This window comes from Notothenia coriiceps, unplaced genomic scaffold, assembly GCF_000735185.1.
Source record: "Notothenia coriiceps isolate Sejong01 unplaced genomic scaffold, NC01 NC01_scaffold00037244, whole genome shotgun sequence".
NCBI lineage: Eukaryota > Metazoa > Chordata > Actinopteri > Perciformes > Nototheniidae > Notothenia > Notothenia coriiceps.
The window spans coordinates 19,935,063-19,950,132 of NW_011369945.1; the positions used below are offsets into that span (position 1 = coordinate 19,935,063).

At 40.1% G+C, this 15,070-nt stretch overlaps 1 protein-coding gene and 1 pseudogene across 1 annotated transcript; both read right to left on the reverse strand.

Moving 5' to 3' along the window:
- LOC104965392 (opsin-5-like) overlaps positions 1 to 15,070 on the reverse strand; it is a 157,889-nt pseudogene that overhangs the window by 104,054 nt on the left and 38,765 nt on the right.
- Positions 1,203 to 10,061, reverse strand: LOC104965393 (mothers against decapentaplegic homolog 2-like). The gene is made up of 9 exons (XM_010794348.1): positions 9,964 to 10,061; positions 9,326 to 9,519; positions 8,940 to 9,074; positions 8,685 to 8,759; positions 8,428 to 8,481; positions 7,980 to 8,192; positions 7,174 to 7,311; positions 5,441 to 5,585; positions 1,203 to 4,943 (listed from the first exon to the last, which is right to left on the reverse strand). The coding sequence occupies exons 1-9, from the start codon at positions 10,059 to 10,061 to the stop codon at positions 4,820 to 4,822; spliced, it is 1,176 nt and encodes a 391-aa protein (XP_010792650.1). The 3' UTR covers positions 1,203 to 4,819.

Genomic DNA, 15,070 nt, shown 5'->3' on the forward strand with positions numbered 1-15,070 from the left:
ACATTGAGACTGCATTTGAGTGATAGTGGCGCAGAAAGGCTGATCTGTTCGCTGACAGCCGGCACCCGGGCCCCCTTTATTCATATATTGTCTAAAACGGCATCATGTAAGTGCGTGACCAGCCGGACACAGAGTTCCCCACCCCCCCCCCCGTTGACAGTTCATGAGCGCGAGTGTCTCCCGTCCACTCACCACCCCGTCCACCCACTAAAAAAATCCCCACTACACCACTAACTGTAGGCTATATATAAAAGTTCCTTCAAGGTTTACTGTTGACCTCAGTCCGTAGCCTTCACAAGAACAACATAACAAGGAATTTACATAAGCAGACAGTTCGGGGTGTAGCCACTAAACAGTTCTAGCAATGGCTCCCAGCTAATTTTCTCCAAATGTCAGCTAAAAAAACCCGCGAAAAATGCGCTCACCTTCTTCTCTCCTGGTTCCTGCTCAGCCAATTAATTGAGTAGCCCCGCCTCTACCTGCCCGCTATTGGTCAATCTGACACAGCCTACCATATGGCCAAACATTCAGTGACATAAACACATTTAGATTAGGATACGCTTAGACGTGAACTGATATTTTAAATCCAATGTAGTGTTTTTATTGTATGTATCTACTTCATACCCGTTTGCATTGTCCCATGAAAAATTAAAGCAAACGTAAACAAGGATGTCAATTTCCAGACATACCTAGTCTTGCATTAGTGGTAAAATGTATCCAAGTACATTAAAGTACTGTGCTTTATTACAATTTATATGAATTAGTGATTTGGAGTATTTCCTTTTTCTGCTACTACTTCTACTCCATGAGCCTAGCCTGCATCACAGATATAAATATTGTGCTTTTCACGTTACATACTTAATGTTAGAAGTTTGAGTAGGCACACCACAGCATATAAAAGAGTAAAAGTGTGCTCTAACAGCAACACCGTTATTAATTAATAAATGCAGTAGCAATATATGACAGTAAAATAAATGCAGGTGACATTTTCCAGCATCATGAATACTTTATACAGTTTGGTACTATCTCAGTGAAGGACTTTGACAACAGAAAGTAAAATATATCAATACATGTTCCACTACTGCTAATAATTAGTGTGTGTCTTCTGCAGTTATAGATATGCTTTGTAAATGATATTACATTGCCCTCACTCACCATCACAAAACACCAATTCAGAAATGCAACACAAGACACCATTTTCAGTTGAATTAAAACAGCTTTATTAGTGTACACTGTAAGAAGTTGTCTGTATATGTAGAATAGTTGGAAAGCTATGAAGATAGTCATCAGTGTTTGAAGAAGACAGAAATCCTAAGGGCTTGTGTTCTAATGGAAAAATGCTCCGTTGATAGCAAGAAAAAGAAAAAGCATGTATGGTCAAATAAAAGTACAACTTTACAATAACATCACCAGTGACATGTAGAAACTTCACTTTCTCCAAAAAGCCACATTGTCGTTATGAAATTCATAAGAAAGGGGCTTGTTTGGGGATACACAATTGTCATCACAATAAGAAAAGAAAAATACAATATGTTACCTGTAAATAGGAATGTGAACCTTTGATGTAGTCTAAATGAAACCTTATCTCCAAAACAGAACTCTCAGAAAGAGAGAAAATCTTGTTTGTTTTAGGGTGAAACGTTGGGTGGCACGCATTTGAAGAAAACAAAAAAAGTTGATACAAAGGCTTTTACTGGACCCTGGCAATATGCATAAAACGGCGTGTCTAGCCATCAGAAAATACAAATTACAGAGGAATTTGTTTGAATACATACTCCGAACATTGAGGTCACTGCATAGAACAAACATGTGGGTTAGCAATGATAAGACAAGCTTAAAGGTAACACTGTTTTGTCTTTGTATGTGTACAAATTCCAGTTATCTCGAATAAATGAAAAAAATGAAAAACAGATCAGCAAAAGACAGCAAAGGGCAGACAGAACATTACATCATTTAATTTGGCTGCTCCCATTCTGGCTACAAGTGACTATAACAAATAAGCTTGATGAATGAAGAAAACGGTTTTCCTAAAGAAGCATTTGCAGAAAGGTGTTCCTTTTTTTAAAAGTGTCAATCTATCGGTTTGGTCCAAGTGCTTATGTTCTGTAGGAGTGGATGTCATCTCAAATCCAAATCTAGCATCATAAAGTTTCTGCAGGCTGCTGACAAATGGAACGATTAAACACCAGGATTCTTATTCCAGTCATTGAATGATCAAATACACAACAGCATGTTTTTATAATCTACATTTCTCCCACATGTTGCAGTAGTGAGAAATGAAATTTAAAAAATGGGAATGTGTGCACATTGGCAATACTTTGCAGTGAACTTAGACCACTGTTGTTGTGTAATCTGGACTGTGACAGTATGCATCAAGATTTTGGGGCAAGCACACTCACAATCCCTTTTTTCATGCTAAATATCTGCTAATGTATCCGGATATGGTTGAAAAATCAGCCGTAAATGGTATTTTGAACATGAGAATGAACATGTGGAGATTGGCAGCAGCTTTCACACCATGTACCGAAATGTCCTGTGTTGCTAAAGTAGATCAATTCAACACATTTACCTTCCAAAGTCAGAGCTTTGATGCTGGCAAATAATACTGCATAGTAGCTTAAAACCATACAAAAAAAAGGCTGAATTTTTGTTTGTATGGCTTTGAACAAAGGTATCGATTTGTAACTCACCATTGTTATCAACCCCAAAAGGAAATTGGCCAGTTTAAATATTAAGATCAAGCTGGTAAAGTTCAAAATTGGAGCTATGTGTTTTTCATTACCGATGAGGTTTAGTTGATAAGCAGTGTAAGGGAAAAATTGTAAATACATAAATTCAGTCTTTGGGACAGCACTGTCGTAATTTGGGACAGACAAAAAGTAAAGGCAAGAAATCAACCTTTTTTAACCAGTTCTAACTTTTAACCAGTCCTAACAGCCGATTACTACAAAATCGATCAATTACTTTCGCCATTTTAGCAGCCGAATGGTTTTCAGGGAAAAAAATGGATTGTACTGATGATGACTGGGCCTCTCAGTCACAACATTGTGGTAAATACAGTGAACGTGTTACATCCTATGCTACATACTTCGTCATTAAGCTGTGATCATTTCAAACTGAGGGCATATTCTAAAAAAATATTGAATTCTAATAAAAGGGAAGAAAGCTTTGAAGATTTTAAATATATTCATATATAAAAAATACATGAAATACAAAAAAGTAGTTAAAGAATGTGTCAAGAAAATAATAGCTGTGCAGTACAACTAACTCGTCAAATACTGAAAGCTCATACGATTTGGACTCTAAAATACCCATGGAGATGGCTTTTTAAAATGGGGGCAAGACATTTTAATAGAATGAAATGAATTCTCTTTAATAATCCAATAATAACAATATACGGGGGGAAACTCTTAAAAAGGAACATTCTTAAAATATGGAAGATATCTTTAGTAATTGTCAATTGGGCTTTTTTTCCACATTCCCATCTGTGCAAAGCATATCTTGCTGTATTTTACATCAAAAGGCAACTTTCAAATGTGCATAATTTGGGGCAGTGCAAGTACAGTAAAGGGGCGGCCATTTTTTAAATCCCACACTGCAGGGCTTATATTCGTATCGTCTAAATAATGGAATCAATCCAAGGAAGACTCGGGCGATGTCTACATCAGTGAAACCTAAGTGAAGGGATTTCTTTTCATTTTTAGACAGCAGGGGGCGACATTGTCCTCGTTTCCAAATCCAACATACATCTCTCTCTCATAAACAAGATGAAAAAATTGTAAAAGTTAAAAGCGTGCATGGTGGAAACAAAGAACATTTTGGGCCTCAACTACCAGAAGGGGGCAAACTCCGTAGATATTACCGTCTGAAATTAAGTTCAAAGATTGTATGAAGTTCGAGAGAAGGGACACGCCCTAGGAACCTATTATTTTACACATTCCAGTCATCAATGCCGAATCGCAACCTGTTTCAACTCTGATCCAAACATCTCCTCCACGGCACACTTTAATAGGACCAGTCACACACAGACGTAAGCTAACGATCTGTCGCTATGTCAAACGAGGGCAAATAGAGTGGTGTCTGTATGTGTTGCAGTGCATAATGTGTGTGCATTAAACATGTGAAGAGAGTATGTCGTACTAATAAAGACTTCATCGTGCTCCCTCACCACTTTCAGAGCTGAAGGTCTGTGATCACGACAACATGGGATTGATAAGGAGAAAAGCAGGAAGTTCTAGAGTAAAAACTGGAGTAGAAGTTTGGTCACCGAGAATAAAACCCTGGAATAAGCGCTTGATCGCCGAGAATAAAACGTAAGGTGTTGGAGCGGACTTTGGTTGAACGTGAGCTTTGAGTGGCAGTACTACTGTTGTGTAAACAGAGGTCTTAATGCTGAATCCAAGTTGTGCTGTCGTCGCTAGGTAGTGAAGCTGTAAGGTGGTCTAGTGGTGGTACAGACTGCCCCTGAAGCTAGAAGATCACATGCTGAAAATCCAAAACAGCTGCTGCGGGACAGTAAAGCTCTTTCTGGATCAGAACCTCAGTCAAATCCCAAAAATATGAACGGTCCAATATGACATCACTCTTGTCTATTTGATATTGCAGGGAGACTTCAATTATTAGGTCCATAATTACTGGAATGTAATCCTTACATGAATCCATCAGAGCCAAAGGTGACCGGGCCCATTGTGACATCATTGTTCCACTATTGGCGATGTCATCATCCCAACATCCAGGTCCGTTGTGTAATCCTTGTTTTTCTAAATGTTGGTGCGTCAGTTCAAATGTTGTGAAATGTCAGATTCGTTTGGCCCCCCGTTTAGGACATACTGGAGCAGCGCACTGACGGGGAGCCCATCTGGGTCAGGACCTTATCTAACCACTGGAGGGGGCCGTTGAGATGCAGCTCGATCCAACAGGGAGTGCTGGTGACCGTCTGGCGTCTGCAGGGGGAAATACATAATAAGGGTGAAGTGAAATCACACATTGTTACAGCATGTGATGAGTTATGGGTCTTTCATGATTAGAATGTTAATAACAGCACAAGCAGCATTTCTACAAACTGAGGAATGCAATAGATTTTACACATGCAGAGTAGATGGGACCAAAATACGGAGTGCGGACTGGAACTAGAGAGGAGCCAGTTCACCTCATGGGCCACTGTCGAGGTGCCCTTGAGCAAGGCACCGAACCCCAAACTGCTCACTGACGCCGGCTAGACGGGCTGCCTCTCCGCTCTGGATCCTCTCAATTGCATGCGTGAATATAACTGTGTATTTTTACAACAAAAAGTGCATGTGTGCACGACTAGAACTGTGTATATTTGTGTGTGCCTGACCTGTATAATAATGCATGTATATAAACAGAGTGGAAAATTGAATTTCTCGCTCGGGGGATCAATAAAAGTCCATCTTCTTCTTCTAGATCGTAGCTCATGTACCTGTACTCTGCTCCCCAGCCCTTGACGAAGCTCATCCTGATGGTGCACATCCTGGTGAGTTGGTAGACCGCCTCGAAGCCCTGATTGACCGACTGAGCCAGCAGTGCAGCAAACTCCTGGTTGTTAAAGATCTTCAGATTACAGCCTGATAACAGAGAAGGATCAAACAAAAGGAATAAAGCATCTATTTTAGAGGAGGCATGCAGAGAGACAACACCTTTCTCCATCTTGATAAGAAAATAAGGGACAGAAAAACAACTAAGTGGGACAATTATGGACGAACCTCAAGGATTCATTACCTGATAAAGTGTAGTAGGTTTAATCGTTCAAAAATGTGTCAGATGTATATTTGAAAGCACTGCACAATAAAGCAACATTTTATCGAAATGACAAATTGTTCTGGTGCAATATTCAGATGGCAGGAAAAATGATATGTGTTAAAAGCTAAATATGTGTTTAATTAACATGTATCATAAAGTACTGTGTAGCTGCAGAGATATCCCAGCCTAGAGATTGTGTACGACAGACTGTTTTGGTACAGGTCTCTTTAAAATTCACAACATGATCATATATTTTTCAATGATAATGATACAAAGATTATCGATTCTCCGATGTCGTGAATCCTATCGCAATTGCAATATCAGTCAAATAAATCGCAGTTAGTTCCAAATTGTGCATCTTCAGTTTGCGACAATGTTTTTCAGACGTTCTGTTAACATAACAAAAGCAAACAACCGATTCCTTTTGATGTGTGGGTGTGATGCATGATGGGTGATTATTCTCCAGCAGACTGCGGAGTCCCGACCCCTGAACATCTTCGAGATCCTCGAGTACTGTTCTGTGACTCGCTAATGATACTGTTCAGGCTGCTCATTTGGCCGAGAATGAAGTGGTCAATGTTACACATACACACACTCACACACTCTCAGACACAGACACACACACACACACACACACACACAGATACAGAAATTATAGATCACATGCCACCCTCAACTTACTTCACTGGATTGTATTAGTCATGGTGTGTGTGTGTGTGTGTGTGTGTGTGTGTGTGTGTGTGTGGTGTGGGTGTGTGTGTGTGTGTGTGTGTGTGTGTGTGTGTGTGTGTGTGTGTGTGTGTGTGTGTGTGTTTGTAAAAAATGTCACATCATGGGGCTGGGGACTTCATTCTATCAATATCAGGCAATGTTTATCATAAAAGTTATCCGTTGATAAAAGGTCATAACCCATGTTTCTCTTCCTATCATTAAACGGCTTCTTGAAAACTCCATTCTGATTCATCAATTAGAAAATTGAGCAATCGGCCTCTTTTCAAATAGCAGACTGTTGTTAAGGGAGCTCTGATCAAGGGACAATGTGCAGTCATCTCCATTGCAGAAATAAGTCCACTCAATTTAAAGTCAGTGGTCAAAAAACACATCTTCCATCAGCACAACTCTGTGGAATACTTTTTGAATATTAATTTAGATATTTGTGGAGAGCACAAGACTTTGGATACATGATGTCTGAACTGTCCTGTGTAAAGAAAAGAAAAGAAAAGCAAGAAAACTGTGCAAGAGAAGGAAGGAGGTGAAAATGAGTCAGAGAGCTGGACGACAGAGAAATCAGCAGAAGAAGAAGACAGACAGGAAGTAAACACTGAGGGGACAGGGTATGGGCCATGCAGTGTTTAAAGACTGGTTAATGGAGAAGGAAATGCCTTGGACATTAACGCTCAGCATGTTATAGACCTGGTGGGATCTTGCAGACGGTGGCCGGGTGCCAGCCGTATCGCTGGTTGCAGTTTGGACTTTGGACGAAGATGGCGCTGTCGCTGAGGCACTCTGCGAACACTTCCCCCCCGATGTAATACAACCTCACACCTCGACCTGCAGAGGGATGGATAGGGAGATGAGCAAAGATAAAAAGGGACAGGAAGAAAGGGATAGTATAAAAAAAAAATGACTTGATAGTATAGTTTCTATTAACCAGCTTTTTAACTCACTGTTAAACCTTTTGAAAATGTCACTTGTAAATATTATTTATTTATGCAGAATGTTTTTAATTACTTTTAATATATAATTCTGTATACAATAAATAATGTATCTACTGTTTTTTAAATTATAATAATAACTGTTAAATTGATCATTTATTTAAATGTTTTTTTTATTAATATTATTATTTATTTTAAATAAAATAAATACAACAGCAAATGTGTTTATTAATTGAATGTATTGTTTTATTATTGTACTTTCTTTCTTATTTATTTGTATATTGCTGGAAAAAAGCCAAAATATATATTTGCCATATAACGCAAAAGACAAATTATAAAGAATAAGTACCTCAGATGATGATATGTTTATTTAGCAGTATAGTCACAACAAATAAATAATCATTTAAAAATAAATATTTGTACTACAGTATTTCCCAAAAGCCTTGGCTTTATGATGCTAATAATCTACGAAGAGTTTCCTGGGCTGTAATGCTAGAATGAACTGATCTGTGTATATAATTACCGATACAGTGCGTTGGTGTGTAGAAGTGCGTTTGTTTGTACCTATATGTCTTCTTGTCATTTCAACAGTTGCGTTCCGGTTGACGTTGCTGAGCAACCCGAGGCAGAAGCGTTCAGAGTTGGAGGGGTCGGTGAAGCCGTCGACTGTCAGAGACGGCTGCGAGGCGTGGAACGTCTCTCCCACCCGCTGGTTCAGCTCGTAGTACGCTATCGAGCACCAGAACGCTGGTTCGCTGTAGGTAACCGGCTGAAGGTCTGAAAAACAGAATCGAGAAGGGGACATTTGTACATGTCAAAAACTAAGACTGTTTTAGTTTGTACTTTCATAGCTTTTTGAGGCCTCCATTTCTGGATTTTAAAATCATGTTTCAATATGACAATGATTTCCCTCTCTATTAGAACTAGCTAGGCTCTTCAATCTCTCACAAATAAAGGACTTTCCAGAGCTATTCATCCACTCCATTAGAAAACTGATATAGAGCAGTCTTACCCATGGCATTACTGACAGGTGACAGGACGCCGGGTGACATTTCTGCTGGTGAACCTGGGAGAGAATAAAGAGAGAAGAAAGTCATTTACACTGTATTACACTTGACGTGCAAATAGTGCCGTTTATTGTCACTGCTACCGCTTGTCGTATTTATGTTCACTGCTGCAATGACGTACATTTGTCAGCACAAAGAAATAAAAGTTTTGTTTGTTGATTTAAATCAAGCAGCATGTACACTAACACACAACTCAGTCTACCTGATTCCATACTTTGATTCATCTGTTGGTCGCTGTTCTCTCCATCTTCACTGATGTAGCCAGGTGGAGGAGTCTCTGCAAAAAAGAAAAAATAACAAACAAACAATAAGAATACAGCTAAAACAACACACCGACGCAAACAGACTGAGGTCTCGGGCTGGCAATCTTACCTTTAATCACATATTGGATTCTAATTTAGTTGGTTTGTATGGCAGCTAGTATAAGAAGTGGATAAAAATAATCCTGCATACAGACCTGGTATATAGTTATTAGGAGGGTCTATGCCGGCAGGGAAGTTGGTGTTTTCGGGGATGGAGTTTGTGAAGTCGTCTAGAGGAGGAAGCTCCGTCAGGATCTCCGTGTGGCGCGGTACCAACACGGGGGGCAGCACTGGAGAGATAAGGATGGGTCACTTACCGAGCAAATTGGATTTTGCTACACAAATGTATATTTTATATCTAAATTCATTTTTTTTTCCTAAAGAAGTGTGCTCACGAGACAACATTCTGCTTCTTCAGCCATGTCGTTTTTAACCAATTTTACTAAGGAAAGTTTGGGATAAGGGAACTCTTTTAGGTGCCTGACAAGTTTTCTTCAATATTTCAAGCTAGCAGAGACACAGACTTCTCAAGGAGCATTACCAGGCGTCTCCACTCTCTGGTAGTGGTAGGGGTTGACACACACTTCGTCCTTTTTGAGGTTGAAAGCGAACTGGCAGGAGTCGATGGCCCTCAGCTCGTGGTGGCTGTGGAGGTCGGGCCATCTCCACAGGCGGCAGTAGATGACGTGGGGCAGGCCCTTGCGGTGGGACACCTGGAGACGCCCGTCCAGTGACCTGAGAAGATTGGTAGAGAGGACAGCTATACGCTCAGAAGTGTGACCAGGCCATAACTCAACCTTATGGAAATCACAATTAAACTCGTTGTGATGTTATAAGTCACCAATTCTGCAGGTTCAACTGCTTAGTCAGTGAACGCCACTCGTGTTTGATGTCATAGATTTTGGATATTGCCACATACAATACAGCTCAATAAATGCATGTCTGCAAGATCTATGAGGCATCGTTACACTATAAGCAATAATAAGGTTGTATTATGAGTTGCAATTAAAAAAGGATTAGTCTCAAAGTCTTTCCATGATTAAAATGGATTACAAATGGCAATACAGGTGAGTGTGTTGATACTGCACATTACAGAAAGACAGGTGATGAATGAATGAATGAATGACAAGATGTAAAGTGACTAATTGTGTTTGGGGGTGTGTGTGTTTGTATATTCACCTGCCGTGGTCAGGGTATCCGTACATGCCTGAAGAGTCCCACTGCTCTATCGTGTGGCCTGAGCCCAGACCCCATAGATCTGAGCAGTTACTACACATACACACAACACACACACACAACATGCACACACACACACACGCAGGACAGGTGAAAAAGGATAAAATATATATGAAAAAATATGGTAAACATGAGGCATTCCAAATTATTAGGATGAATCACAAACATGTACAGTTGGTCTCTTATTGGCACAAAGAAGGAAATACAAAATCCACCCTTGCATTTTTTAATAAGAGACGCTAACTGGATGACAGGTGATCATGTGACAAATGAAAAGACAGACAGAGATGCGGTGTAATCAGGTGGAGCAAGTAGTGGTAGAAACGGATTGAATTGTGGTTGAATGTTTTTAGATGGTTGGTTTAAAGCTCGACCACTCACTGTCTTCCTCTACATATCCTTCATTATAGAAAAGCAGTGGTAGTGATGTAACTATGGCGCAGAAGAAAACAAAGGTGTCCAATCGTGGCATTTAAGATGGGGGGAGTGTGGAGAGAACTTTGTGATGTTGGCCTTTCAGACCATGTAAGCGCACAAATACCTATTATAAAACACACAACAGGAAACAGAAAAACCCCAAAAGCATAATAGGGCCCATTTAATAGTTTTTAGGTCTTTAAATAAGCTCCTTCAATACCTAAATATCTAAACTAAACATACACATTTCAGCTAATTATGACTTAGACATGAGAAGTGTGATACACAACGATGACATGTCAATGAGCAAATAAAGAAGTTGAATGAACTATACAAGATGTGGAGACGTGATAACAGAAAGAACTGATACAAATGCGTCTACACCAGTGTGTGTTCAACATCCATTCCAACTGTAGTTAATTGTCTTCATAGTTTTCTCAGTATGTTGAAAGAAGAGGAAAGGTTGCCGTCTCATCGGAGACAGATAATTGCCAGACCTGTCTCTACAAGACCTTTTAAGTCGACACTTATCAGCGTACTCAGAGTTCTCCAACTTTAATCTCCAGACACAGCTATACATCCTTCCTCACCAAAGGGACGCCAGTACAATCCTTACACTGGCTGCCTATCAAAAGCTTTTTGAGTAAGACTGTTGATCCTCGTCTACTCAACTACTGTCAAGTCAAAGGGGTTCACTTATCAGTTGATTATTTGTTACACATCAAGGGAACATTTTCGTACCTAGAGCTTGTTTTAAAAACACGACATGTTTATCTCTTTCTGAGGCCATCGACATTTTTCCCGTCACGACTCAAAAAGCTGCCCATGCATGCTATCTCTACACTTGTTCGTTGAGCTGTTGCACTCTTCTTCAGTCTTGTTTATTTTTGCCTCCACTCAAAAAGAAATCTACAAAGCCCTACACCTGCTATCTCCTGGCCATCCTCCGTCACACACCGAAAGAAAGAAAAAGGACAACTTCAAGAGGCAATTTATCTTAGGCTTTCATCAACCTTACTTCTGTGTTCAAAGGGAAGTGAGCTGTGCATCAAAGGCCTGGAGTGCCATCTCCCGAAAACTGCTGAGCGCTGTCAAGTAATACATCCGGACCTAGGACTCAAGAGGGGTTGCCCCTAACATGAAGCTACTTCTACCAAGCCAACTTCAATCTGTGAAGAATTACGGTAACAATAAATTCTCAATTTCATCACTTAACCAAAACAGTGAGAGGAAACACTTGATCATGTGTTTCATTTATTTCTATACCAATGATTCACCAATTGGATTGGCACAAACATAAAAAGTAGTGCAAAACAAGTTGGTGACTCATTGAGTTGAAACGAACATAATGGGCCAAACCCTTAAAAAAAAAGCTTTCTTTCAAGAAGACAGTAGCAGTTCTTCAGTAAATGTGTAAGAAGCAGCAGCATCCCCTTATCAGAACCACTTCAGAGAGACTATCTAACCTACATTCCTCCGAGGCCTGGCATCCGGCACTTTAGCTTCACATGCTTCTACTTCTGCACTCTTTTTCCATTTTACCCATACAGCTGCAGTTGACACCAGATTGTAGGCATACTGCATAGCGTACAGTATATAACAGGGGTGGGCAAACTTTTTGGCTCGGGGGCCACTATGAGTTGTAAATTTGACAGACGGGCCGGGCCAGTAGCAGATCGGTAAAAAAATATTTAGCTGTCCACTCCATATTATACACTCGGCACTCAATGTTGACTTTTCTTTTCTTTGGTCCACTCATTGTTAAAGATGCAGGTTCAAAGGTGAATTAGGTTCAAAGGTGAATTATTGCGTCATCGTTTGCGTAATGACGTAACCGTTTACGTGCCTTCTCATGACCCACACGGCGTTTTACGTCGCTGATTTTCTCCGCAACACCGCTCACAACAACATCAATAGAGGACTGCGTCGGGTAGTTTTTAATTATACGAAGCCAGATTAAATTAAAGAACTACTTCTCCAGCCTTGTACCTTTCTCCAGAGTGCCGTGGTGCATTGTTTATTAATGTGGTTCAGCTGCATTACTGCCTGCTGCAGTGCTGCTCGTGCACCGGAGTTTATTCTCCCGTTAACTCGCGGCAGCGGCCGCTGTAAAGTTTTCATTGTCTGACTGTCACACACAAGCAGCTGATAAATATCCCCCATCCCCATCAGTGAATGTGTTTTAGTCTGAAAGCTGTTTTGCATCACAACGCTGTTATGAACGTTTCTCTGCCATTCTACAGGTGATGTTCATAGCAAGCTAATCAGACTATCTTGACTACTTGTTGCCATCATATTGTGGAATAAGCCGTTTTCACACATATTTTACCGGCGTAGTTTTCGTTATGATTTTACTTCTGATGGCCACATCTAACCCATGTATTGATTCCATCCGATAGTTGCAATAACACAAAACAACAGGAAAAAATCTGCCTCTTCACAATAGTCAATAACAGGGAACGGATGGTTATTAAAGTAAGGTAAAATAAACAGAATCACACTAAGCCTGGTTAGTGTTGCCTGACTTTATATAAGTGTTTTTTTAGAAGTGTGTGGTCGCGTTCTAGTCACTTTGCTCAGCACTACTGCTTGTTACTTGTATTTGCCGACCTTGCCGGGTTGCCGAGTGGGGCCAGCTGAGAGAATAGACCAGACTGCAGCAAAGGTAAATTATTTCTAGTGCGCCATCTAGTGGGATCAACTGAAATGCCGGGTATTGCAGGAAAAAAGGCAAAAATGAATGCGGTCTTTACTATTTGGACAATTTTGTACCAATATTCGGCGGGCCGGATTCAAAAGCCCAACGGGCCGTATATGGCCCGCGGGCCTTAGTTTGCCCATGCCTGGTATATAACCACCTGGGGATGTACAGTATGCTGCAGTGTCATCTGGGATCAATAGTTATCATTTATTCATTTGGTGTTCTAGAATTGCCTTGCTTTATACTTAAATTACAGAGCTTCACAACACTTCCGGTACGCGCTACACCTAATTATATTACTTTGTTACTAAGACATATAAAAGTAGCTTGTTGTTGCAAAGTGTAAATCTAAGAAGCCTGGCAATGTGATTAGAGCTCCAAGACCTCAGCCAGCATCCGTACTGAGTGCACAGCTGAGAAACTATCCAGTAACAGAAGACATCACCACCTGATTTGGCGATAATCCTAGAGAATGAACCCTTCCACGTTTAAGGAAAAGTAAACACACGCAGGACATTATCACCGCCTCAGCTAACACTGCACCTGTTTGTTTGTCTTTCTTTCTTGTCACCTCTGATAAACACCTCTTTCACAAAGTGGAGGCAGAATTATGTCTATACAACGCTGGGAATCAAATACATTAACATTGTTGTCCAACCAAATGCATACCACATTTACCTAGATGGCTTTGTAAAAATAAATATAAAAACGATTGATTCCCACGTTCAAGAATTGTATTCTTCTGTGATGCACAAAGCCATTTATGCCATGTTGGAATTGCGGCCCAATTCCAATCGGGTCCCTACACCCTTTCCCTACCCACTTATAATCTAAACCCTATAGGGTTGGATTATAATTGGGCATACATCCCCATCAGCTCCAGGTGATTTTAGGATTTAAGAAAAATACAATTTCTCAACAGAAACACAATATATTATTAATATGTCAATCAAAGGGAACTAAAAGAGGGTAGATTAGAAAGAAAATTGGAGAAGGGAAGCTAATCAAATCTGCACACAGCAGTAGTGCTGTACCCGAATATTCGACTATTCGTTCGTTGGCCAACTATTCGGGTTTCAATTTCATTATTCAGATATTTGTATTTTGTTTTTCAAAAAAATATTTTTTTTTCTTAATGTATGCTATTAATAAAGGCGAATTGCCATATTCTTATACTATATTTATACTTTTGAATTGCACTGTTAAAATGCGGAAATATATACAATCTCAGCCTGTGCTCCTGACATCGCGTTCACTCAGCAGCACGAACGCAAACGGCACGCTTCACCTCGCTTCACCTCGTTTCACCCACAAAATGCCGAAGACTTCAGCTGTGTGGGACCATTTTAAATTGGACGACGGTAAGAAGAATATGTGCCAAATATGCGTTAAGAAACTGGCCCACCACGGTGGCACAACAACTCTGAAAAGTCACCTGGATGCTGTAAATAGTAGCCTAGCTTAGCTTAGCTGTTGTCAAGTTGCCATGATGAAGCTGCTTTATCCGCCGTTTAAACAGTAACGTTACACATGATAAAAAAAGTGCACTTTGCTTGGAAAATAGTTGCAAGCAAGCAACCGAAATGTTTTTTTATATTAGTTTTTTTAATTTTATCCGAATAGTGAAAATAATAGGAGTAATGTGGGAACATCTGGGGCTAAGGCAATTATTGGCATAAAGTTGAGTAGCTCAGCCTAATAATAACTTGTGTGCATCCAGCCATCAACATCCTCAACAATACAGCAGACCCTACAGTTACCCGACAGAGGACACATTTAGTTTTAATGTTTGCGAGTACTGAGACAATAAATAAAATATAAAATCGTAATAGTATGCTCTTTCTGCGCTTCTGCTTAACAGCGTGTTGTCAGGTGTCTCGGATTCGAAGCGTGTTATGAAACCTTTTTGAAAAAAAATATACTTTTTAGAAA

Bases quoted from the DNA above. Each gene is read 5' to 3' on its own strand.
- LOC104965393 (XM_010794348.1), bottom strand. From the start codon at position 10,061: ATGTGTAGTAACTGCTCAGATCTATGGGGTCTGGGCTCAGGCCACACG. The intron at 8,193-8,427 runs GTAAGACTGCTC...TCTGTTTTTCAG, and splicing joins ACCTGTCAGTAATGCCATGG to ACCTTCAGCCGGTTACCTAC. The intron at 7,312-7,979 runs GTACAAACAAAC...ATCCCTCTGCAG, and splicing joins AATGACAAGAAGACATATAG to GTCGAGGTGTGAGGTTGTAT.